The following is a 24,837-nucleotide window of genomic DNA, read 5'->3' on the forward strand; positions in this document are numbered from 1 at the left end:
AAACCAGTGAATGATTCCTGCCAGCCTTTGTCTTGTAATTTGTCCCTTCCTGTCACAAGCGGTGTGCTGTTCTTTTATTATTGCCTCTAACTCTCAGATATCCCAGTCATAGATGGAAAATTCAGGGTCAATTTACAAGAGACACATTTTCTACATGGAAGTTTCTTCTGTGCAGGTGTTGTGCAGAAACCCATGTGTTGTATCTATTCCACCAGGGGCATAGCAAGGTTGGAGTTGGCCCAGAGATGAGATTTTAAAATGGGCCTCCAGCCCCTCAAAGTCCAGGGTCTCCACCAGAGGCGTAACTATAGGGGGGGCAGGGGGGGCACGTGCCCCAGGCGCCATCTTTTATGGTCACATGGGGGGGCGCCGCCATGACCAAATTTTTTAAATTTTTTTTTAAATTTTTTGTTAATACAAATGTTTCCTGCTCAGTGCAGCAGCGCTGCAGCAGTCAAGGGTGTGCGTCGGTGCCCCCTTCCCCATGAGCGGTCCCTTCCGCGCCGCCTGCGCCCCCCCATTGCTTTGCTGGCGCCTGGCGGCCAGTCAGTGGCCTGGCTTGGCGGCGGCGGCGGGCGCTTGTGAGGAAAAACCTAAGTATAATGTAATATGTTGGGGGGGCGGTGGGGGGGCGCAGTGGGGGGCGCCATTTCAGTGCTTGCCCCAGGCGCCGTTTTCCCTAGTTACGCCTCTGGTCTCCACACACCCCAGGCCCCCAAGGATTTAAGTCTGATAATTCAGACATAAGTGTCATGTTCAAAATAACAGATACATGAAACACCCTACCACAAATATTTAATCTGGTGCTTATTTTTAAACTGTGGATACATGAAACCACACATGGAAATCACACTTAATGGGGCTGGATTACCTGTATTTACCATGTCAGGCAGCCTGTTTCTCAGGATTATTGATCCTGATACCAGCAGCCAACTGGAAATGGGTGCTTTGAAAAGAAGCATTAACCACATGGAACTAGTAAAGTAAAGCAGCATCACAATAACATTACCATATTCCAAAGGGAATATGGTTTTGATAAGGAATCACTAGAACCATATTCCATAGAACAAATCATTAGAACCACAACACCCATTTACCCTCAGACTATTTGCCTTCTCCAGGCCAAAGTAGGTAAATTGTACTTAATCGTGGCGCAGCTCTAGCCGCCTTGCTTCTGTCCCAAGATGACAAACTCAAATACTTGTTTTTGCATTCAGCAGCTGAGCAAAAGGTAGGTGATACCTAACTTCTGCTTCAATACAGAATCAGTTGTAGGGGGTGGGGTGGGGGACAGAAAGATATGCCCTGCTTGTGAGCTTCCCAGAAGGGTCTTCCTGGACATTGCCAGAAACTCTTGCGAACAGCATGTTGGATTAGATAGGCCTTTGGTCTGATCCACAGTTTTTATGCTTGAAATCCTTTTGTAGTTGCAATTGAAAAATGGTTTGGATTAGATGTGTCCATTGCCTCACCCACTCCATTACAGGAACAAATGCTGCCATCCATTTGCTCACAGCAGTGATGTAGGCTTGTGAGGATTCCTTGCTGAGATCCAGTCTTTTTTCTTAATTATTTTTGCAAATAAGACATTCCTCTCCTGGACTGTCTCCATATTGCTTGGATGTTCATAATTCATTAACTTCAGGATATGATGTGTGTGCTGTCACTGTTCTTGCAGGATGCACTGAATTCTTCCCATGTTGATGTTTCCACACTCCCTTGAACCTGCCTACAGTGTGCCCAGGAGGAGCTGCCAACTCAAGTGCCACCCAAAGTTCCTCCTCTCCCCACTCCCACCATCGAGGGAAAAGCCTTACTCTCCATTTCATTTCCTAGAAGGAGGGTAGGACTACCCCCACCCCTGCTTTTTTTTTTTTTTTTAAAGCAAGCACCTCTCCAGCAGTCACTGTGACATTCATTATTGTGCTAGCTGGGCTACAGCAAAGATGAGCTGGAAACAAGTGCTCTTTCTTTCTTGCCTCATGACTTTTGCGCTCCTGATTGGTATGTATATTTTTCATTAACAACAAGGAATTGTTGAATATCAGCAAGCAGTTATCTAAGGTTATCTACACAGCAACAGATAGCAGTATTTGCCAGTTTAATGGGATGGGAGAGTTTATTTGTGCATTTGATCAAATCAAAATCATCAAGAGCAATCATGAAAGGATTTACAGCATCTAGCTCTATCAGAAACACTGCTCCCCCTCCCCATCTGTATCCAAGATATGGAGTGTGCTTTAGTAACTTGTTTCTCTTTCCCACAAATTCTGAAGGGAAGAAACACAGAAACCTTTATATCTCCAAGGTGTTCCGTTACCTTTGCTGAGTCAGGTAGGGATACAAGGTTGCCAAGGCGTGAGCAGCTACCGTTTTCGTCAAGATGTTATACTTTCACAGAATCCAAAACTGGATGTGTGCTTTTGTCTTCTCTAGTTCTTGAGGGAGGCAACACCGCGGCTGTGAATTCCAAGCAAGCAGCAGCTGGAGAGCTGAGCAAGGAAAGTAAGTGGGGAGCTGCAGTGCAACTCCCGAATTTTGAAGAGGAAACGGAGTAGAAAAAAAAGGCATACAACCCATGCCCCCAGCCCCCCCCCCACTTCCCACCATTGATCAGACCCACTTGTTGTGCTTTCAGGTTTGAAAAAGAGAGTCTTCATGCAGGAATCGGATGCCTCTAACTTTTTCAAGAAGCGAAGCAAAAGATTCACCAAATCCAGAGATGAGTTAAATGGTGAGACTGTTCAGATGGTGTTTATGGGGAAGCTATGATTAATTTAATGCTTATTTTATCTTTTGTTCCTACCACACTCTGAAATTAATTAACTGATCAGGCATTAGTGGTTTTCAGCTAGCAGAGACTCCTACCTTCCCTGACTTTTATATTAGGGAACAGACGTATACATTGGTTGCAATCCACTTATACAATTGACTAAGCACTGTTTATGTGAATTCAATTTACTCTTGACTAAATGAGTTGTGTACTGTATCTGTAATTGTGAAAGACTGATGCATGAATGGAAAAAATGCTGCAGAAGGATCTCAGGAAGTGAACTGTACAGAGTATCAAACAGTAAGGAAAAATCAAAGTGAGTCTGCTTAAATAAAACAGTATCTATAGAGTTCCCTTGGTGACTAACGTTTTTATGTGATGTTTTAATATATATATTTATTGGTAGTGATTCTAAATTAGCTAAGATGTTGCTCTGGAAGTGAAAATGGGATTATCTGCCAAATATCTTTGAAAGCATGAGCTATTTAATTGGCTAAGCTAGATCGTGACCTAGAGAGTGCTTAGGAAGCAGTCGTGGGAGGTGCAGGATAGCATGGTGAATGGAATGTACCTGCTCGCCAAATAGAGCCCTTCTGCTGTGGCTCCGATTTGACAGTTTACTTAGGAAAGAAGCTAAATAGTTAGCAGACTTCAGGCACTGAGCTAGATGACAATTTCTTCTTGACAGAATGACTGCAAACAGCATTCACACAACTGACTTCACAAAAATCTGTTTTAATGTCTCCTACTGATGAGAAGGGAACTGATTTTGAAATGGAGAACTAAGCAAAGTGTTCACAGAGAGCACAAAATCACCCCTTCTGCATCTGTTCTGGGATAGGAAGTATAGCTCTTCAGCAAAGTGGTAAAATTAGTTCAGGTTTGAAACATGGGAAAGAATTGATTTAACGCTAATATTACTACAGCAGAGATCAGCAACAGGTGGTTGCCAACATGATATATGGAGTTCAATGTAAGCAAGTGTAAACTGACAATACTGGGGCAAAAATCACCAACTTCATATATACACTGATGGAGTTTGAGCCATTGATGACTGGACAGGAGAGAGTTCTTGGGGTTGTGGTGGACAGCTCATTGAAAGTGTTGACTCAGTGCACTGTGAAAAAGGCAAGTTCCATGCTAGGAATAATTGGGAAGGGGGTTTAAAATAAAAAATGCTAATATTATAATGCCCTTGTACAAATCTGTTGTGAGGCCACATTTTCATACAGTTCTGGTCACCATATCTTAAGGAGGACATTTGTAGAATTGGGGGAAAAGGTCAGAAGAGGGCAACCAAGATGATCAGGGGCCTGGAGCACCTTCCTTTTGAGGCATCTGGGGTTTTAGATTGGAAAAGTGGTGACTATGGGAAGACATGGTAGAGCTTTATAAAATTATGCATAGAGTAGCAATTTTTCTCCCTCTTAATACTAGAACCAGGGGTCATCCCATGAAACTGATGACCAGGAAATTTAGGACCAACAAAAGGGAATAGTTTCACAAAGCACATAATCTAAGGAATTATGTGCCACAGGATGTGGTGATGGCCACTAGCTTGGATAGCTTTAAAAGGGGCTTAGGAAGAAAGGAATGGGGCAATACAGTTTTTTATTGAGTAGATCCTGATGTGTTTTGAGTAAAACTCTTCTTCAGGGGAAGTGGTTTACAGGGCACAATACTTGACCTCTAAACAGCTTACTTACTGTTTCCTTTCTTCCTACCTCTTGGCATGGTGCTTTCCCCTCCTGTGTGCTTCTTTAAAAGATGGCAACAAAGCAGGATGCACGCCTGATAGAAATTAGAATAGAAAAATACCATGCAAAGGTAAATAGTGAGGGACCAAAAATTGCTATTAGTAGCGGAGGCACTGCAATTACTGCAGAAAAGCCAAAATTCAGAGTAAAGGAAGGAAAGCACTACACTCTGCAGTTTGCAGGCCGCTCTCATCCTAGGCCTCGTTGCCGATCCTAGGCTGGAGCTGGAGGCAAGTGGCTGAGGGGCCCTGGGGCTGGGCAGGTGGGCAGTGGGGTGGGGGGGGCAGGAACTGTCGTGGCGCCCCCTCCTCAGTGGCGCCTAGGGCACGTGCCCTGCCTGCCCACCCAGTTCTGCCTATGCATGTCCTACTACCAAGTCAGTATCTTCCCCCCCCCCCATTCTATGCATCTTCATTTGTTGTAGAAATATTTTCACCCAAGGGCAGAACTTTGCAAGTTGAATTTAATTTTGTTTGCTTCAGTCCGCATGGTCATCTTGAATCTAGTTCCTGTGTCTTCTATGGTGTCAACTATACCTCCCACTCTTGTTTGATACCTCCACCCCTACATGTTGAATAGTACTGAAAGCAGGAAAGAGCTCTGTGGCACTACTTGAAACCACCTTCAAGTTTGACGAGGAGACACTGATGAACACACTTTGAATATTCAGTTTTCTATTCAGTTTTAATCTATCTGATGGTATTCTCATCTAGTTCACAAATGACCAGTTTGCTAACCAGAATGTTATTCGAAGAGTCATCAAATGCTTTGCTAAAATCAAGATAAATTACATCCACAGCATTCCCACAATCCACTAAGTGAATAACCCAATGAATAATTTCTGTAAGATTAGTTTGGCATAATTTATTCTTGACACATCCATGCTGACTTACATTGGCTGAATTATAAACTGTTCTAGTATCAGTCAGGCTGCCCAGTCTGTAGTTTCCTGGATCCCACCCTGGGCCCTGTTTGGTTTTTTTTTTTAAGACTAGGACAACAATGCATAGTAAAGCTTGATAACATATATTGGGCTAACTGAAATCTCACATTACTAATTTATCCTCTCTCCCTTTTTTAAAGCATCTGAAGTTTGTTTAAAGCATTAGCCACGTCCTTGGCTTGGTATGGTGGTCTGTAGTTGACTCCCAACTGCAATATAGTGTTTATTTCCTTTTTCATCTGTTTTTACACAGCTGCTGGGCCATGATATTCTCTCTTGGATTTCTGTAGAAGTGCACTTTTTTTTTTTTGGACATCTATTATTTTTGAACAATAATTACATTTTTTAAAAAGTTATGTCTATTTTTGAATAAGTTCTATATTTTGCTGCATTCCAAACTTACGAATCATCCCACCAAATCTCATTTATACCCATCAATTTATGTTTACTTTCCTGTATTAGGAGTACAAGCTCATAGACATCAAAAGCCAGGTATATTATGTTCCAGCATCTCTGTTATGCTAAGCAATCTCACAATTGCCCATTTCTTTAGCACCCAAGTTCAGTAATTACTTTTCGTACTTCAGGCTCTTGTCTTCCGCCCCTACAGGATTTAGTTTAATGTCCACTTTATCAAGTTTGTCAGGTGAGATCAGCTGATCTCACTCATCATGTGAGAGACCATCTAAACATGGTAACAAACTCTGCTTCCTGTAGTACAGTCCAGGAAAGCTTTGCCACTTGGTTCTGCAAACTACCCACAAGTGCTACAAGATGGGGGAAGTTATTCACAGCATATTTTTTTTCCTGCTAGGGAGCACCTATGTTCTGCTTGCCTTCAGTATTCAAGAGCTATTTTACAGAGGGAGACCCAAAATTGCCACAAAGTGTATACTCAGTAGCCAATCTCTGATTACTTTGCATGAATTATGTATGGGCTTGCTAGAAGGGCAAAGCAACATTTCAGATGTACAGATAAAAATATTACAGCCCAATGTTTTGCATATTTACTGACATGATCCACTGTGTTAAGTGGGATGTACTCCCAAGTAATTGTGTACAAGATTCCAGCACTAAGTATATACCTAAAAGAACCATGGGAACCAGGGCTGAGATTTGTTTCTTGAAGAATCTGCTCATAGAAGTGTGAGAAAACAAATAGCATTTTCATACATGCAAGATTTTTGGTAGGCCTTGAAATAAAAATTAGGGTGCAATTATGGACTCCCCCATCCTTCCCCTGGTTAGTATGTCTCAGCAACAAATATACTTTAACACAAAAAGTGACAAGGTATCAGATTATAGAGCTTATACTGTAGTGGAGATTAGACCCTCCCGAATAAGGTGGCCTGAACAAGTGAACAGGCCAGCCATTTAAACATGAAGTCATCCCTTGCTTGTAGTTTTTGCTGTGTCTTCATAAACAATGCGTTTGCTGGTTTTCATTTAAGTCTAAAACTATAGAACTAGAAGTGACAAGGTAACTTGTCACAAGGAAAGGAGCGAACAAGATATTGTTCTATATAATCAATTGTACGTTATAATCAATTGTATATAATTGTATACTATATAATCAATTGTACGTATATGGCCCCCACACCAGAAAGTAAAATTTTCAGGACAATAATCCTTTGTACTGCCATTTAACAAACAGAGTTCTAATTAAGAGTTTGTACTATGCAAAAACCTGCATAATTGCAAATGACATTCTTAAAGTGGTGAGAATGTAGGAAGAGCACTTCTTCTTGCTCAGGTGGATGACACTGAAATCTCATGAACAAGGCATTATTATCATTAACACCCATCTTCGCATTACCTGTTGGCAGGAGTGCTTGGCAGCAGTACAAGGACGTGTGGGCTCTGGTTTCAACAGTTATGCCATTGCACTGGAGAGATTACAAGAGGGCTCTTTTTCATGTGCTTCAGATGTCTTTAGTTATGTGGGTCTCAGAGTAGTGAATAGCAGTTTCATCAACAGTTGGGGTGATAAAGGGCATTAGACAGCTGATTGCAAGTGACCCACATCCACAAAATCATCCAAGGTACCAGAAGGCAACTCAGTCTAACCTCCTACCCCAAGGTGGAATTAAACACACCAGCCTCATTCAGATTAACTCCCACAATTCAAACCCATAACAAATCGGACAGCGGGCATATTAAAGTTGTTAGCAGTTCAAAGCTCCTGATGATGGAAGTCAGTAACACAAGCCAAGCCACTTGTAAGAAACAGCAAGATGAGGGTCTTGGCTTCAAAGTCACAAAATATTACTCATCTGAATTATTTTTGCCTTTTTATTTGAAGAGACTCATTACCCTCATTGGTTAAAAAAAATTGTTGCAAGATGGTCTTTTTAGTGGATTAGGTTTCAAATAGCAGGGGCTAATCCAATAATTGAGTGGTATTAGCTAAAGTTATTTTCTGCTTTCATATTCTAAAGTACTTTGGGACTTGCACATGGTTTGTGGGTTGGAGGCGATCATCCCTGGTCTAGAGTATAGCCACAAGAGTTACAGTTTAAAGGCTTAAGTAAAGTGGGCAAGGCTGTAAATGATTTCTGCTGAAGTGATTCAGTACAATAATAAAGAAACATCCTTCAGTTCCTCCTAGGCCCTCCAGGCTAATATTACGCTTATCTCTTAATACAGCAGAGAACCGCCAGATGCTGGCTGCTGATGAACAAAGGAGAGAGTACTATGAGGAGCAGAGGAATGAGTTTGAGAACTTTGTTGAGGAAGAGCGTGATGGTAAGGACACAAGTCAAGCAGCCAAAAAACCCAACAACCATGGGGATGGAGGTGGGGAATGCTTTTTATACATTGCCACCATCTTGGATTTTTTTGGGGGGGGTGTCACCTGACCTACATAGAACAAGTGCAGATATCCCAGTGTCCTGCGTAGCAGAATGAGGAAATTGCAAAATTAGGGGAGGTGCCAACTGGATCCCTTATTTAATTGCCATATGGATGCCTCTTTAGCATCCATATGCAACCCTACTAGAATGGCTTGATAGAAGGGCTCCTGTGAAATGTGATGCTAAGAAAGGAATCAGGATACTATTGTGAACATCTCTGTTTCGTGAGATTTTATTTATAGTTTTAAAGATAATGGTTCTTAAAATGCAAGTCACTTGATATTGCTAGGACACACACAAGCTGCTTGTCTAAGGTTGCCAGTTCTGATTTTGTTAGGACATTTCAAAAGAACTGATTTTGTTAGGACATAAAAGAACCCAATCCTGCCTTGAGTTTAAAAAGGACTTTTAAAGGCATTGACAGAGAGAGGGGTGCAGATAGCAGTTAAACTCTTTAGAAACATGTACTAAATATGGAGACTGCCTTTCTGAATATAGTATACTTGCTGCTCAGAAGCTGTTGAGTCCCAGGACTGGCTACCATATGTACACAGGCAATGTCCTGAAGCATAGCTGCTCTGTTGAGGCTGGTAGCCATTTTGTTGAGTTGACAGTGGTGGCATCTCTGAGTCAGCCTCAACTTTTCTGCCAAAGCAAACTTTAAACACTGATAAGAGTGGAATGTTACCACTTCCTGACCAATTAGTGCTTGCCTTGTCAAATCTAAGGTTACTAACATTTTCCAACACTAGAAACGGAACACCTCACAGGGCACAAGGGAGCACAGAAGTGCCTGTTTTGTGCTCATTACAACTCCTGGCTCACAATCAAGGTTGCCTTATTTAGAGATGTGCACAAATTGATTTGGTGTGGCCTGTCAAATTGGTTCGGCAGGGCAGGGAGCGGTACCTTTTAAGCATGAGGTCCTTATCGGCTCCTCATCCACCCTGCCGCTTTCCCAGGTGCACCGCTCTGAAGTCCACGTGCGGTGGCCACAGGGCTACACCCAGCAGCCTGTGTGCTGACTTCTGAGTGGCCCAGTGCCATGCCTGGAAAAGCAGTGGGGCAGTGGAGGAGCAGGGAAGGGCCTACTCTACTCATGCTTAAAAGTACTGTACCCTGCCGAGACATTCGTGCACATCCCTAGCCCTCTCTTGTTCTGCTAGGCCTCTCATGCCTTTAAGACATATAACACTGTTGTGCGCTAGGCAGGAACTCAACAGTACACCTTCTTCCCAAGTACAGTAGCCCCATGCTGCACCTCTCATCTTTGCTTTTCACACAGCTGCTTTTAAAGACACAGAACTCTAGCAAAAAACAACAACAAATAGATGTCCTTCTTTGTTCAGAGTGACCACATACTTATAGCCTAGCAGAATGTCTTAATAGTATTTAGAAAACAAGAATAACTTTTTATTTTAGGCCTGGTACACACACGAATGAAGTGCTAAAATCCTGGGCATGTTAGGACTGTGCCATTTAATATTCCCCACCTGTAATCTCCCCCCTCCAACCCCACAAGTAAAAATCTTCCTTCTAAAAGAAAACTAGCACAGCAGAGAGAAAGATTCTAGCCTTGCCTTTTGCCTACTGTGCTAGTTTTCTACATATAGGGAAGACATTTTTTTTTAATGAAGGGGTATATTCAAAGATGTGATCCACACATTTATTATGCCATGTCCTTCCCCAGTTCATTTTGCTTTGTAGATCTAGCCTCAGAAGCAAGTTGCAAAGATAACAAATCTAGTACAGTATAGCATGTGGAGACAGTTACAATGGGGGTATCTCAGTTATGTTTCAAATATGTTTAAAACCAAGAATGAAGGTCCACTTTCCTCATTTAGGCAGTAGGACTTTGAACATGCAAATTGTCAGTTAAAGGGACAAAGTATCTCCTCAATCCTGTCCATGATGTGTGGAAATTAATGAGTGAACCTTTTCCCTATCCCTTTTTAGATGTAGTGTACAAACTTGTCATTTTCAGACTACTTCAAAACTCAGTTGAAATTCATACTTTGTCCATCAAAAGAGGCACCTTTTAAAAGTGGTGACTCTCTTCTATTTAGCAGGGGGAGAGCAACTGGCCCTATCCAGCCCCAATCCCTCCAGTAGTTGTTGCTGGTGTTACCCTTGTGTTTCTTCTTAGACTGTGAGCCCCTTGGGAACTGGGAAGGGAACCACTTTGAGAACATTTTGTTGAGAAGTGGTACATAAATATTCAATAACAATACTAATTTTAGAGGAGGAAGAAAGCTAAAATAAATGAATACAACCACGGGCAGCTTTGCTGCTGCAAATCGGCGGGGTGGGGTGGGGAGGGAGAGATAGTATGCCCCCCCTTTAAATGTAAGTGTGCCTTAGGATGCAAAAGATAAAACCAACGCAAGTCTGACATGCTGTGAACATGAGTTAGAACAAGAATAAGTACAAGTTATGAAGAATGCATAGGCAGAAAGTAGTAGTAGGATTTTTGACATTTGCTTTCGACAACACAGTCCCATACCATATCACACCCTGCATTTGAAACTTCCCTGTTGCAACACGTTCCCGTAGGGGCTATTGTTTGTGAAAAAAACCCAAAAGCCCCATTAAGTGTCAGAGACTCAAATCTTAGGCAAGAGCTTTTCATCAGAATTTGAGAGCTAATTTCATGTAAAAACTGCTCCTCTAGGGAGAGTTAGGAGATGGCATGGAATGCCTTCTGAATTCCTGAGAGACAGTAACAACATCTGTATGAACAGTTGCCTTGTGCTGTATTTGCTTCCCTCAACCTCAAATGAAAATACTTCTTCCCATACATACTTTTTCCCACTTAGGAAATTATGTCACTTCTAACAGTATGACCACATTATATTCCACCACAAACCACACTGGGCAGGGAGGATGAAGAGATTCTCTAGAGGAATTTCCATCATTATCTGGAATTCTCTGTACTGCCCAGAGTGAATACCGTACTACCTTTTACATGGAGTGTGTCTCACATGCCACTGAAGTGAGATATGGAAAGATGAATCTAGTTCAGAGGCCTGCTTTCATGCTGGAAACTTTTGATAGAATTTTTATTTCAAAAATTATTTTTGAAATAACTGTGCAAGTTTTGAAGATGACAACATTTTGATAGAGGAGGAAAAAGGCAGAGTAGGAGAGCATTTCTACCTTTGGTAGAAAGGCTGCCTCCACAATCATGGGTGGAAACATTTGGTGTGTGTGTGTAAGGATGACTCCCAGCCTGCCCCCAGCACTACAGCAGCATGAGTTGGTCCATGCAGACATCCCTCAAACTATCATGAATAGCCATAGCATTCTGGGATAGGCAAGGCACCACTGCCACTAGGGCTGAAGGTAAGCTTTCCTCCAGTCTAACACAAAGCTTCCTGCACGTGAGCAAAGGATTGACCCCACGGCAAATAGTATGATATGGCAGCATGGAGAGGGGGAATGTTTCCAGACATTTTGAAGCCATGGGGAGCATGTTCCCCCCCCTAGGAAAAATACAAAATAGGAGGGGGGGAGTAAATCTATGCAATATATTAAATATATATGCACGCTTATTAAACCTAAACCTTTTAACTTTAGAAGTATGGAATTTATAATAAACATAACGCTTAAGACATCTATGTCTAAGTATTAAGTTCCTAAAACAATTAGGAACATGAATAATCAAAGACCTTTTTGGCTGAGTACCTTCAAACACACATTATATAAAACAAGCTACAAAAATTGATATTATTAACTAATAAGTAGTCATGAGGTTTAAAACATAACATTTCATATCCAACATGTTGAAAATGTAAGAAAAAAGGTACGAACTTTTTAGGGTGAACCTATCCAGTCATCCAGAAAATTGAATATTTTGAATATTGAATATTCAAATATTTGAATATTTTGACATTGAATAATTGACATACTCTCATCTTTATATTTAAAAGCCTTAGGACGTATGTAACAATTCATGTGGTACGTGGCACATCTCGTGAGAGTTCTGACAAGACTCGGTGTGAGAGAGAAAGAGAAAAGACACGGAGGAGGAGGCTGAGGAGTGGATGGAGGGGCACTTGCTGCCGGGGAGAAGCAGGAGGGCCAAAGAAAAAGTAGCAGCATCGCTCACTCCCTCCTTCAGCTCCAACCGGTGGCCTCTGATGTGCCTCCTTGAGAGGACAACGACAAAGCTGGGGCTTCCCATCCGGCCCGCACAGATGGCCCTAGGTACTCTTGGCCATCCTCCTCGTGAGGCGACTCAGCAGGGCGTCAGAGGACAGTGGTTGGAGCTGAGGGAGTGAGCGACGATTGAGTGAGCTTAGAGAGTGGGTGGTGATGGGGAGGAGAGGGGTGGCTGACACTGAACAATAAAGCAGGGGCAGGCGCAGATGTTCTCTGCAGGGCTGGCTAGTATAAAGTGTATTTGTAGATGTAAAACTCTGACATTGTAATTAACCTACCGAAATAATTTAAGATCTTATTAAGAATAAGTATCTGATTAGGGAAGCAAGTACCTTTATACTAAATATTGGAGCGCAGAAAATAAGCTATAGAAGGCATAATGTCTTTTTAGCTAAATTAGCTCATGTAAAGGAGGACAACAATAAGGTAATGATCTTAATTACTGGAAACACAAACTATATCTTTTTGTTAATTTATTACATTATGGGATTTTATATATAGCAGAATATAAATATACTTTAGAAAAGTATTATTAATAGAGTTAATTAATATAGTTAATTAGAGCTAGCAATAGAATTGCAATACTGCATTCTAAAGTATAGCTTAGTTTCTGCCAGTTCAGAAAATATGGGGGAAATGTGGATAAATTTTATTATTTGGGCTTAGTAGTATGTAGACCTTAGCACTTATCATGCAGAAACAAAAGAAAATCTGTAGTTTTAGCAAACAAAAAAATTTATCTAATGTAATTGAGAAATAGAAAAATACCTTTCACTTATTTGATTCACTTGAACTTTACAGTAAGAGTGAACTCTTTCAACACTATCTCATCATCATGCTCACTAGGGCTGCAATCCTAGGCACTGACTGGGAGCGAATCCCAGGGCTGACCACAGTGGGATTTACTTCTGAGCCCCCAGCCTTGGCAGCTGACTTTGGCTGAGGAGCTCTCTAGTCCTCCTCTGCCAGGGACTAGAAAGAGGAAGGTCTTCAACAGCCCACCCCGCACCCCCGCTAACGAATGAAGGAGTCTTCTGGAAGGTGATTTCTTGCCAGTCAGTGAAAATATAGTGATCGTGTAATGATGGGGAGGAGGGTATAGGCCACGTTCTTATACGTTTTGATACTTCGTTTAATAAGTAATCTTAGTTTAATAACCACAGTCACAAGTTTAATGAGTCACCTCAAACTGGATGCTGGCTGTAAAGTACATACATAAACGTTGTTGCTGTTTGTCTAGTGGAGTGGAGTGGTCACTGTGGAGTGGTCATATCTACACTATAAACAGTGCTTAGAAATCTCTTTTAAAAGAGATCTCTAGACCACTTCATACACTCAAGGATTCATCACAGAGAAGGCAGGGAAGCAGCAGCCATGTGAAGGAAGTCATGTGAATGGCACCACCACATTCTTTAAACCATTGTGCAAATTAGGGATGTGCACGGAACTGGTGTGGGAGGGCTGAAGGTGGGTGGGCATACATTTTAAGGGCAAGGGAGGGTGCCTTTACCCCTCCCACCAAGTGTCTGTCGGGGCGGCAGAGTACTTCCCTGCTGTCCTGGTGTCCTTGGCTGGAAGTACCTGGAAGTACTTGGCATGTGTGTGCACACCGGTCGCACGTACACATCATGCACGTAAGCATGACGTGTGCCGGGCACTTCCAGCAAAGGACGCTAGGGTGGCAGGGAGGTACGCTGCCACACCAATGGACACTTTTAAAAATGGACCACCAGCGAAGGAAACGCAGCAGGAGGGGTAAGGGCAACCTCCCTCACCCTTAAAAAGGTATGCCACCCCCACCTTCGAACTCCCCGAACCGCTGGCCGTTCGATCCGGTTCAGAGGCCCATAAAGGGCCTCCAAACTGTTTCTGTGCACATTCCTAGTGCAAATCAGCACCAGGGAGCTATGTAGTTATGTCAGCTTGTAAATCTTTCCCTCCACATAGCTGCAGCTGTGTGGTTGGTCCAATCAGCAGTATGTTTGAACACATGCATTGTCTTGGTCAAGAATTGAAACACAGGGCAAGTCTTAAACTGTGCACCTGATCCTGTTGATGCTGTCCCAAGTGTGATATGACTCAAAAGCTTTCAGAAGTGTCTGCTTACCTTTTCCATTTTGCTTATGTGCTTGCAGTTAGCCACCACCGAGAGTTTTTTTTTTAAACTCCTCTTTCCTCTACAGAGCAAGACGAGAGAAGCCGAGAACAAATAGAGCAGTGGCGTGAGTACCATTATGATGGCCTCTACCCATCGTATCAATATAATCGTCATATTGTCTAGAGCAAACAGGAAGAATGGACTGCACTAAACAATACAACTAAATATCTGATGAGCATGCTGTTGATAGAATTTTCACCAAGGCGAGATTTTTATAGTTATGATCACATTATCGATGCCTCCCTGTCGAACCTGCCTTTTCAACCCTTCTCCTATTAGCATTGACTTTGTTCACAGACTGCTGTTTTGCTTTGTATTTTGAAGTGCTTCTGTGTAAACCTGGATCTTGATGCATAAGGCAAATGCAGCACCAGTTCCTGTAATTTAGTACTGGATCTTTCAGAACTGTATATCTGAGCAAATGGGGAAGCATTATTCGAAAATAATCACTATATTTTAAGAGGGCCACTAAAAAAGCCAGCTTATGCTGTATGTAGAGTCTCTCAAATGATTATTATTTTTTTTAATGTAGGGCAAAGACTATTGTCCCCAGCACTGTATTTGTCCATTAAAAATATTTTAGCTTCTTGCAAATTCTTTCCTTAGTTAAAAGATGTTACCGATTAATGATCCCTTTAAATATGCATAAATTAGCAAACTAGGTCATTTACAAATAAGACAAAATTAAAACATCTATAGTGTTTCATTGTAAGCTGCTTTGGGTTACAACTGCAAAAAAGGGGTAATTTAATTAGGTTAGAATTAGCTTTAAAAGTTATTCTCTGGCAGCAATAAAGTCCTGGGACAGGTAGAACAGGAGTAGCAAACTGCTGCTGGCCCACAGGCTGGCTCTGGCATGGAGCTCCATTTTTTCTAAAATCCCCAAGCACTGCAGCTGAGTATAAACTTGTCCACCGGTGTTTTCTTCTCTGCAGGCTGTGGCCTGGTGAAGTGGGGGTATTGCTCCCTGCTTGCCGCAGCTGGCTCATTCATTCTTTTCTTCCTGCTGCCACCAGTATCTCTCCCCGCAAATCCTGTGCTTGGAAGGAAACACTTCCTTCCTGCCACATGCCTTCCCTATGCACTCTTGTGGCACTTCAGCACATGGAGTATAGAGACAGGAAGGCTGAGTGGAGGGCAAGGGAGGGAGAGAGAAAGAGAGAGGGGGAAGAGAGGGAGGAAGAGAGTGGGAAAGAAGAAGAAGATGGAGGAGGAGGAGGAGGAAGACCGAAGGTGGTGAGAGGATGGCAAGGGAGAGAGGGAGGTTGAGCTCCCTTTAAGTTAAATGCTCATTCAACAACACTTCTGTCTATGAAGAGCTTTGTCTTAACACACACATTGGGACACACACGTAGTGATTTAATTAAACAAAAAACAAAAAAAAACTGTTCCCTGCACCCAGAGTGTATATTTTTGTCACCTTCTCTAAATTAGATTGGGATGTTGCCTGAAATCCAAACTTCAGAAAAACTTCACAGGAACACATTTTTGGAACACAGACCAAACATACTGCTACTATTCTAGCAGGTGGTACAAGAGACCCTCCAAGATCGTGGGTTCATTTCCCATGGGCAACCTCTCCGTGTATACCAATACAGTTATTGTGGGGGTACTTAGGAAAACTCCTTTAACTACCCCTAACTATATTGGCATACAGTACTGTACCTTTCAGCCTATTTAAACCTCCCTGAACAGTCCAGGTGTCAGCTGAGACGTGGGCATCCTGCTTGGCGTCTGTGTTAAAAGTTTAAATATTAAACCCCACATGACAGCTGAGAAGAGACAAGAGTGGATTTTACACTCCAAATATAGGATTACTTGAACTCCATGCTTTTAATAAATAAATAAAATAAAAATTGAAATTCTGCATCAAGAAAAGTTGCAATTGGTGACCGGTTAAATGTATGCACATTAAGCAAATCTGCATAGGCTTATTTAATGTGCACAATTCTCCTTCTGCTAGTCTTGGGGAAGGGCAGCGAACGAGGCGAGGCACAGAAACTCCTTCTCTGGCTGTGGAACTCTTAAGCTCACCTCTAACTTCGCAGATTTCATCAGACCCTTATTTATTTTAAAAGTCTGTATTTGCAGCCATAAGGACTGGAAAACAGTTTTAAACAATAACTACAGCAAAGAACCTTTAGATACTGAATTCAGCAGCAAACACCATCTTCTGTGGCTTTTTACATACACAGGCCTGCCTAAAGAAATACATTGTGACCTTGCTGAATGTGCTAGGGCTTTTGATCAGGGTTCCCTCCTAAACCAGAACCAAAACAGCACCATCATTTTGAACTATTTCAAGTAAGCGTACACAGTGGCATTTCATTTATTTCTGAGGGAAGCCTTTGATAAAACAACCTTCTTTAGTGGAACTTCTGACAAAAATAATAGATAGATCCACCAACAGGAGTAGTTTAACATAGTCTTGCCAGGCATCCTGTCAACACAAGTCAAGAACAGTCGCACCAGCCAAAAATGCAAAATGGAGAGCTATAGAAGTGCATGGAAACAGAAACATCTATGATGAAAACAATTTCCATTATGAATGCTTTAGTGGAAGCATTCATGAATCCTAAACTGGAACATTATCAAGGTTCCAGCTCAATTAGAAATCAAAGCTGTTAGGCTGTGGTTTCACACACTATTGCTTTCTTAAAGAAGAAAGAAAAACTGCAGGTACTTTTAGATGCTTTCAAAGCATGTACCACATTTTCATGAGTTTTTTATTTAATAGCTAACAAGAAGGCAAAAAATATGGAAATTAATATGGATAGCCCTCTAAGCAATGAAGATAAATGCAAAGAACACAGTAAAGTATCTAGTAAATAAATGTTTGATTAGACAGGCTGTAATTGAAAGCTCAGAATTCATCCTTGCACACGATATGGGAGCCTGGCAGTTTGCGTCTAGAAAACAACTCATTTCTTACCTAGAGATTCCATTATGCAGCTGGCCTGCTGTTTCTTCCAATGAGAAAACAACGCAGCCTCTTATAAAACACATATTTAAGATGCTGCGTTGAATTCCAGACATGTTTATCTTAATGGTTTGACTGAAATGCCAAGCCAGAAACTTCAACACCTTTTATATTATCCATGAATGGAGTACTCCAAAGCTCTTTCATTGTCCCTGTAGCTTCCCCCACACCGCCATGCTTGAGCTCTCCACCCACAGTTCTGGGAGGACACTTTGTTTCTCAAGACCACCTCATACCACCCTCTAATCTCACAGGAACAACCAGAAGAGGAAACTGTAGCAAGGAAAGTGAGGGATGGGAATCCATTAGCTTGTACTGCATATATGGAGACACTGCCGCATGACTAGTCTGGCTGTAGAGTTAGTTTAAGTCACCTCTGCTCTGCTCCCCTCCCCCTCCCCTGCAACTTGGGGGACTAAATTAGCAGGCTTTTCAAATTCTGCACAAGTGTTTATTTATTTACAGTTCTATACGGTCTGATATATGTATCTCTAGGTGGTGTACAGAGTTAGAAAACACAACAAATATAAAAACAGCAAAAATTCACAAAGCAAAAGCAATCTCTCAAGATAAAAACAAATCAAGTAGTTTAAGATTTCCAGCTTAAAGCCGGAGACCTTGAGAGTCTTTCTAAAAGCAGACAGAGAAGGAAGGGCTCTTATTTCAAAAGGGAGCATGTTCCAAAGCCCCAGGGCAGCCCCAGAGAAGGCCTGGTTCTAAGTCACCACAAAACAAGCTGACGGTAACCAGACCTCTCCAGATGACTTTAATTGGTAACAGTGTTCATGACCAAAAAAAGAGGCACTCTTGAGAACCCTAGACCCAAGTTGTTGAGGGCTTTATAGGTAATGACCAGCACTTTCAGTCAGTCAGTCTTTATTTCAGTCTTTGACCAATACCAGAACACCTAGACCAATTGAAGTGTATATTGGTTCTAACCATTAGTGAGCAGAATACACAGCAGAATTGTGCAAGCGTGTGTGTAATTGACGAATTAGTGTCTATTAGCAAGACCAAAACTTTGTATTTTGCTCAGAAACATAGCAGCAGCCAATGCATTTCTTTCAAAAATTGATGTCATATGGTCCCTTCAGGTTGTCCCAGAGACCAGTCTGGCTGCCACATTCTGTACCAGTTGTAGTTTCCAGACTACATACACAGGCAGCCCAACATAGAGTGCATTACAGTAGTCGAGTCGAAGGGTTACCAGCATATGCACCACTGTTTTAAGGTCATTTACCTCCAGAAATTGTTGTAGTGGACTTATCAGCCAAAGCTGATTAAAAAGCGCTCTGTCCTGGCCACTATCTCAACCTGGGAAACCGGTTTGGGATCCAGGAGTACTCCCAAACTATGTACCTGATCTTGCATGGGAACTGTAACCCTTTTCAGAACAGGCAGATCTAAGCCACCTCTCGGGTCCTGACCCCACAGTTAGTACCTCCGTCTTATTTGGATTCAACTTTAGTTTGTTATCCCTTTTACTAATAAAGCCTGTTCTATATATATAGAGAGAGAGAGAGAGAAAGCACCCCTCTATATTTGGAACTACAAGCCTGTAGTTACCACTGCTTTGCACTCTGGATCTAACAGGACCAGGAGATCCCCACTTTGCTTCACCTGTAGCAAAAGGCATGTCACTTTGGCACATAGCTTGGGAGAAGGAAATCTTAGGGCAAATTAGAAGCACAGGACAGCAGGAGGACCTCCCCACTCTGTGGACCCCCGATTACTCACAGGTAGGAAGCTGGAGTAGACATGATTTAATCAAGAGCTATTCATTAAAGAATAAAGTCAAGATAGCACCTCTTCAGGAAGGACTGATAAGGAAGCAATAGGCCATCTCCTTTACTAATGAGCATGTTAATGGCTGACTGAGGGCCTCAGGAAGCTAGCTTGTTTACGTTTTAGCTACCCCTAGATATTTTGAAAAGAATGAGAGATAAATTCTAATGCATTCATTTTGCTTCTCCCTCTATGGGTCCTTCCCTAGCTTTTGTCCAACTCCACTCTTCAATTTTGAATAGCACACTGGCACGTCCTGTACTTTGTCCCTTTTGCTCACCTTTGCAAGGTGCATTTAGCATAATGCCCTTGGGCAAGAATTTCCCTATAACTGGCTAGGACACCATCAATCCGTGTGCTTTCTGTGTCTCCTGGGATCTGCGTGTCACTCGTGTCCCTGATCCAGGTGGTTTTCCTTGGATCCACCATCTTTTCCCACCAGGTGGTTTTTTTTCCCTCGGCTCCACCATCTTTCGCCTCCATCTTTGCACAGGCACCTCCATTTTGCCCTGCCTTGACTCTTGCGACTGCTTTACCTTTCACCTCCAGACCGGCCCTTTTTCTAACCTGGTCTGCACAGTACTGTTGGCTGCGAGATTCTGGTTCATTTTTGGATTTTGCTGGGTTGATGGGCCGCTGCCTGGTCCCCGGATTTTCTCTCCCACCTGCCTGCCTAGTAGGAGAGAAACCTCTTGGTCATGACCAAGCTGCAAGGGTTCACAGCATTCCTCTGGGAAGGAGGTAGTATATAACCCCTATTCTCAAAACTCTACTTTCCCTTTTCCTCCTAAAATACAAAACTGTTGGTCTCTCTTTCGCTAGCCTTGAGTGAACTCAATTAGGAAACTCAAGCCAAATTGCTTCCTTGTGAGCTGTAACATAGTCTTTTTTAACTTGTTGGTTTTGCTAGTTAAATATTGATGCTCTTAATCAGTATTCTCTTCCTGTACCCCCAAACCCTTCAATAAACCTCATTTTATTTTGAACATCAACCTCTCCATTCAGTTCTTTCCATGACCGAAGCTTTGAACAAATTTATTGTGAAGGTGGGGCTGCTCCATTCCAAGCTAGCTAATCTCTCCCCGCCCACACCACCACAAGCCTAAAATGTAGCTCAGGGTTCCCACCAATTCCCCAGGAACAGTTCCATTAAAATTCCCCATCCAGCTCATTACTGCCCCCTCCCCCGCATGCATTTAAGGAGGTTATGCCATCTTCTGATGAAGCTGATATGGCTAAATAAATCTGGGTGTCACGAGCATACTGATAACACCCTGTACCAAACCCCCTGATGATCTCTCCGAGCAGTTTAATGTAAATGTTAAGAAGCATTGGAGACAATATGGAGTCTTGTGGAACTCCATACTGTCCACAACACTTTTGGAAGTGTTGGTAGAAGCTCATTTTATTTTCTGTGGTTGGTGGCTGTGTGCATGAAGGGGAATGATATATTGTTGCTATGCTTAGACTGAAGGACAATGAAAAGCAGAAACAGAGGTGCTAGAAAATATATTTCTCATTTATTTATTTAACAGTGGGACATAAAGCAACAGTTGCCCAAGATAAAGCTGAATTTAGATCAAGTCCTTTCCTTTAAGAGCCAGCGTGGTGTAGTGGTTAGAGTGCTGGACTAGGACCGGGGAGACCTGAGTTCAAATCCTCATTCAGCCATGATACTAGCTGGGTGACTCTGGGCCAGTCACTTCTCTCTCAGCCTAGCCTACTTCACAGGGTTGTTGTGAGGAGAAACTCAAGTATGTAGTACACCGCTCTGGGCTCCTTGGAAGAGCGGAATATAAATGTAATAATAATAATAATAATAAATAGATTTTTGCTGATTTCAGCACATTTGTTTAGATTTCACAGATGTGTTCTGTTATCTGTGAATAAATAAGATAAAAATAAAAATATATATCTGTGAATAGATAATAAATAAGAGAAGAATACGTTCTGACTCAAAACATTCAAATGTCTATCACTCCTGAACTGTGAGTGCATTGTTATTTCTATCTTATATTAGCCATGAAACGATTTTAAATGCAAGGCCAAATCTTCCTTTCATTTCTTCACCTTTCCTGAAACTCTGACCTCCATTCCCATTGCTCAAGCAGCATTAAAAAAAAGTTGTAATTAAGTTCTCGGGCAGCTGAACTCCAGGATCATCAATCATGAGCTAGACACCAATACAAAAACTTGTAAAGTCATAATCAATTACCGTATTTACCTGAATCCAAGAGTAGGTATTTTCCAAGTTCTTTGATGTTAAAAATTGGGGTTGTCTTAAATTCAGTGTGTGCTTTCTTTTAGATAAATATAGCTATATCCTGCATTTCCAAGGGGATCATCTTAAATTCAGTCAAATTTTTAAAGGGGATGGTCTTAAATTCTCTTCAGGTAAATACAGTATAATACTTGGGCAAAGCAAACAAAAACAAAAACAAAAACCAACAGGTTGCTCACCTGTAACAGATGATCTGGAGATCTGATGAGTGCATGAGTGCAGGGGGAGAGTAACTGGCCCTATCCACCCCCAGCACAGTACCTCCAGTGACTGTTGCTGGTGTCTATCGTATGTTTCTTTTTAGATTGTGAGCCCTTAGGGGACAGGGATCCATCTTATTTATTATTTCTCTGTGTAAACTGTGCTGAGCCATTTTTGGAAGGGTGCTATAGAAATCAAATAAATAAATAAATAAAATAAGCATGGGTTCTGCGTTTGTGCAGGACTATCCGGGTAGAGTTCTATAGCTTCTCACTGCGCCCAGAACCGCCTCCCTGCTCATGCAGGAGTTCCATAACTGGCAGTTGGGCGCTTTCCTTCTCACTTCCTTCTTCGACCAGCTACTCACTGTCCAGAAAACAACAGCCAGTGCAACTCACAAGGTAAGTTGAATTCACCTTTATTTTTATAACATATATATATAAAAATAAAATTTTTATAAGGTGTTTTTTTTAAAAAAATTATCATTTCAACATTGTTGTAACAAGACGCCAATGGCAACGTTTAACAAAACCACCGTGGATAATGTGTTGCAGGCTTACCCCTGTGTGGAGACTAGGATCAGATCTCCTGCAGATCATCTGCTACAGGTGAGCAACCTGTTTATCTGGATGGAGATCCGATGACCTCCGTAAGCATGGGTGTTTTATGAGCTACCCAGAATGGTGGAGTGTGCAGCAAGCTACAGCAACACCTTCTTCAGAACACTTCTTCCAGAATTAGCCTCTGCAGCAGAGCAGAGATCCAAAGCATAGTGTTTCACAAATGTTTGCTCTAATGACCAAGTTGTAGCCATACAAACATATTTAAATTTTATTCCAGACAGATATACAGCTGAAGTTGCATAAGCCCTATTCGAATGAGCCCTAATAGATTTTGGCAGATCCACCCTCTGCTGCCAATATGCTAGGTAAATAAACTCAATCAACCAGTGTGACATACGTTGTCTGCAGATCAGAAACCCTTTTACCTTGCCCTTGTAGGATACAAATAGGCTAGGTTCTAGGGAATGCCAGAGTTATTTTAATGTAAAAGAGCAACACCCTCCATACATCTAGTGCATGCAAAGCCTGTTCCAGCCTCATTTCCAGTTTCCTGAAAAAGGTTGGAAGAATAATATTCTAGTTTAGATGGAAGTCTGAAACAAATTTTAGGTGGAACTCCAGATGCAAACAGAGAACAACTTTATTTTGGAAGAACCTAGTATACAGTTCATCCACATGTAACACAGTCAGTTCACTCACCCTACGTGCAGTAGTAACAGCAATAAAAAAAGCCATCTTTAGCGAAAGATTATTTAACGTGGTTGTAGCCATTGTCTCAAATGGCTTTTCAGTAAATGCAGCAAGGACCAAAGATAGACTCCATTGGCCTACGTATTGGAGGACATAAATTATTTATTCCACTCATGAATTGTTACATTCAGTATATGAAAAGACAGTCTTCTCATCCCATCCCTTGTAGCGTGAGGACAAGGCTGCCAGGTAGACTTTCACAGAAACATTTGCTAGCCAACCCTGCTTCAAATGGGTCAAATAGAGCAGCACATGCCTGATCTTTGCCAAACTTGGTTTAAAGCCATGCAATCTAGCATACTCTTTGAAATGCCTCCACTTAGAGTTGTAATTTCTCCTAGTGGATGTTTTCCTTTCATTAAAGTAAAATTTGGGCTAAAAGTCTATTCTCCAGGCTGTTAGGCACAGGGTTCCTAGACTTGGATGAAGCACCTGACGTCCCTCTTGGGAGAGGAGGTCTGTGCATTGTGGTAGTTTTGAGTACTCGAGGAAACAATGGCTGCCTTGGCCACCAGGGAGTTACCAGAATGCAGTGTGTCTTGACTTACAATATCTTGGCCACCATCCTGCTCAGCAGCAGGTAAGGTGGAAATATGTAAACATATCCTTGAGTCCAGGCATACTGGGAGGCATCCCCCTTCATGCCCGGACCTATTCCCACCCTCGAGCAGCAAGTGTGACATTTCTTGTTCTCCCTGGTAGCAAATAGGCAAGAGATATTCCCAATTCATGGACCACTCATGTTGTCTCAAAACCCGGGTCCTGCTCAATGCATCTGCCATGTTTACTCCCCTTATGTGTATTGCCTTGCCTGAATGACTATCTGTTGTGCGATATACCAGTTCCGAATTTGTTGACTCAACTGGCACAATGAGTGGGACACCGTCCCTCCTTGTTTATGCAAGCTATTGCTGTTGTATTGTCAAGCTGCACCTGAACAACACAGCTGCTTAGCTGAGGCTGGAATGACTTGAGCCTTAAAAATACAGCCAAGAGTTCTGGGAAACGGATATGTAGACTCCGTGGTCTCGGAGTCCACACTCCCCGAGTCTGATAAACCCCTGAATGCTCCACCCAGCCTAGAAGAGATGCATCGGTGGTTAGCCATGCTGTAGAATTTGGAATGGTATGCTCTGTTGCAATCTCTTCTCTGCAGTTTACCACTTCACGCTTGCCAGCACATCCTCGGGCAGCATAAGATGCATGAGTGGATTGTCTATATTGGAGCGGAACGTTGCCAGGTACCAGAGTTGCAGTTTTCTCATTTGTAGTTTGGCATACCTCACGGTCATTGTACACAATGCCATCAGCCCCAACAGCCTTTGCACAGTATGCACCCATTGAGTTGGTACCAGTGTTACCTCTAACAGGGATTCCCAGATGTCGTTGACTATAATTCCCAGCACCCCCAGCTGCAATGTCCTTTGCTTGGGGATTATGGGATTGTAGTCCACAACATCTGGGATTCCTCTCTTAGAGGGAACACTGGTTGGTACCTGTCAAAACTGCATCACCAAGTCCCTTATTCTGTAAAAATGTTCCCTTGGGAGAAACACTCTCTGTTCATTTGTGCCCAACACTGCCCCTATGTATTCTCTTTGGTCATGCAACCATATAATTTGCTATCTTAATT

General features: G+C 42.2%; 1 protein-coding gene across 5 annotated transcripts; it reads left to right on the forward strand.

Annotated features, from left to right (window-relative positions):
- The first annotated feature begins 673 nt into the window (after positions 1-673).
- Positions 674-20,395, forward strand: UCMA (upper zone of growth plate and cartilage matrix associated). Of its 5 annotated transcripts, none has more exons than XM_053251211.1 (5): positions 674-2,004; positions 2,437-2,505; positions 2,639-2,734; positions 8,120-8,218; positions 14,670-20,395. In XM_053251211.1, the coding sequence occupies exons 1-5, from the start codon at positions 1,947-1,949 to the stop codon at positions 14,765-14,767; spliced, it is 420 nt and encodes a 139-aa protein (XP_053107186.1). In that variant the 5' UTR covers positions 674-1,946; the 3' UTR covers positions 14,768-20,395. The 5 variants fall into 5 exon arrangements, with proteins under 5 accessions (XP_053107186.1, XP_053107185.1, XP_053107182.1 ...); XM_053251210.1 differs by lacking the exon at positions 674-2,004 and adding an exon at positions 2,204-2,334; XM_053251207.1 differs by lacking the exon at positions 674-2,004 and having other exon boundaries at positions 2,229-2,505.
- Positions 20,396-24,837: the final 4,442 nt, after the last annotated feature.

The sequence above is a fragment of the Hemicordylus capensis genome, chromosome 5, assembly GCF_027244095.1.
Source record: "Hemicordylus capensis ecotype Gifberg chromosome 5, rHemCap1.1.pri, whole genome shotgun sequence".
Classification (NCBI taxonomy): domain Eukaryota; kingdom Metazoa; phylum Chordata; class Lepidosauria; order Squamata; family Cordylidae; genus Hemicordylus; species Hemicordylus capensis.

Excerpts from the sequence above, each read along its gene's own strand:
- UCMA (XM_053251207.1), top strand. The coding sequence starts at position 2,229 with ATGGAGTGTGCTTTAGTAACTTGTTTCTCTTTCCCACAAATTCTGAAG. Across the intron at positions 2,506-2,638 it reads TGGAGAGCTGAGCAAGGAAA|GTTTGAAAAAGAGAGTCTTC; the intron begins GTAAGTGGGGAG and ends TTGTGCTTTCAG. Across the intron at positions 2,735-8,119 it reads ATCCAGAGATGAGTTAAATG|CAGAGAACCGCCAGATGCTG; the intron begins GTGAGACTGTTC and ends CTCTTAATACAG.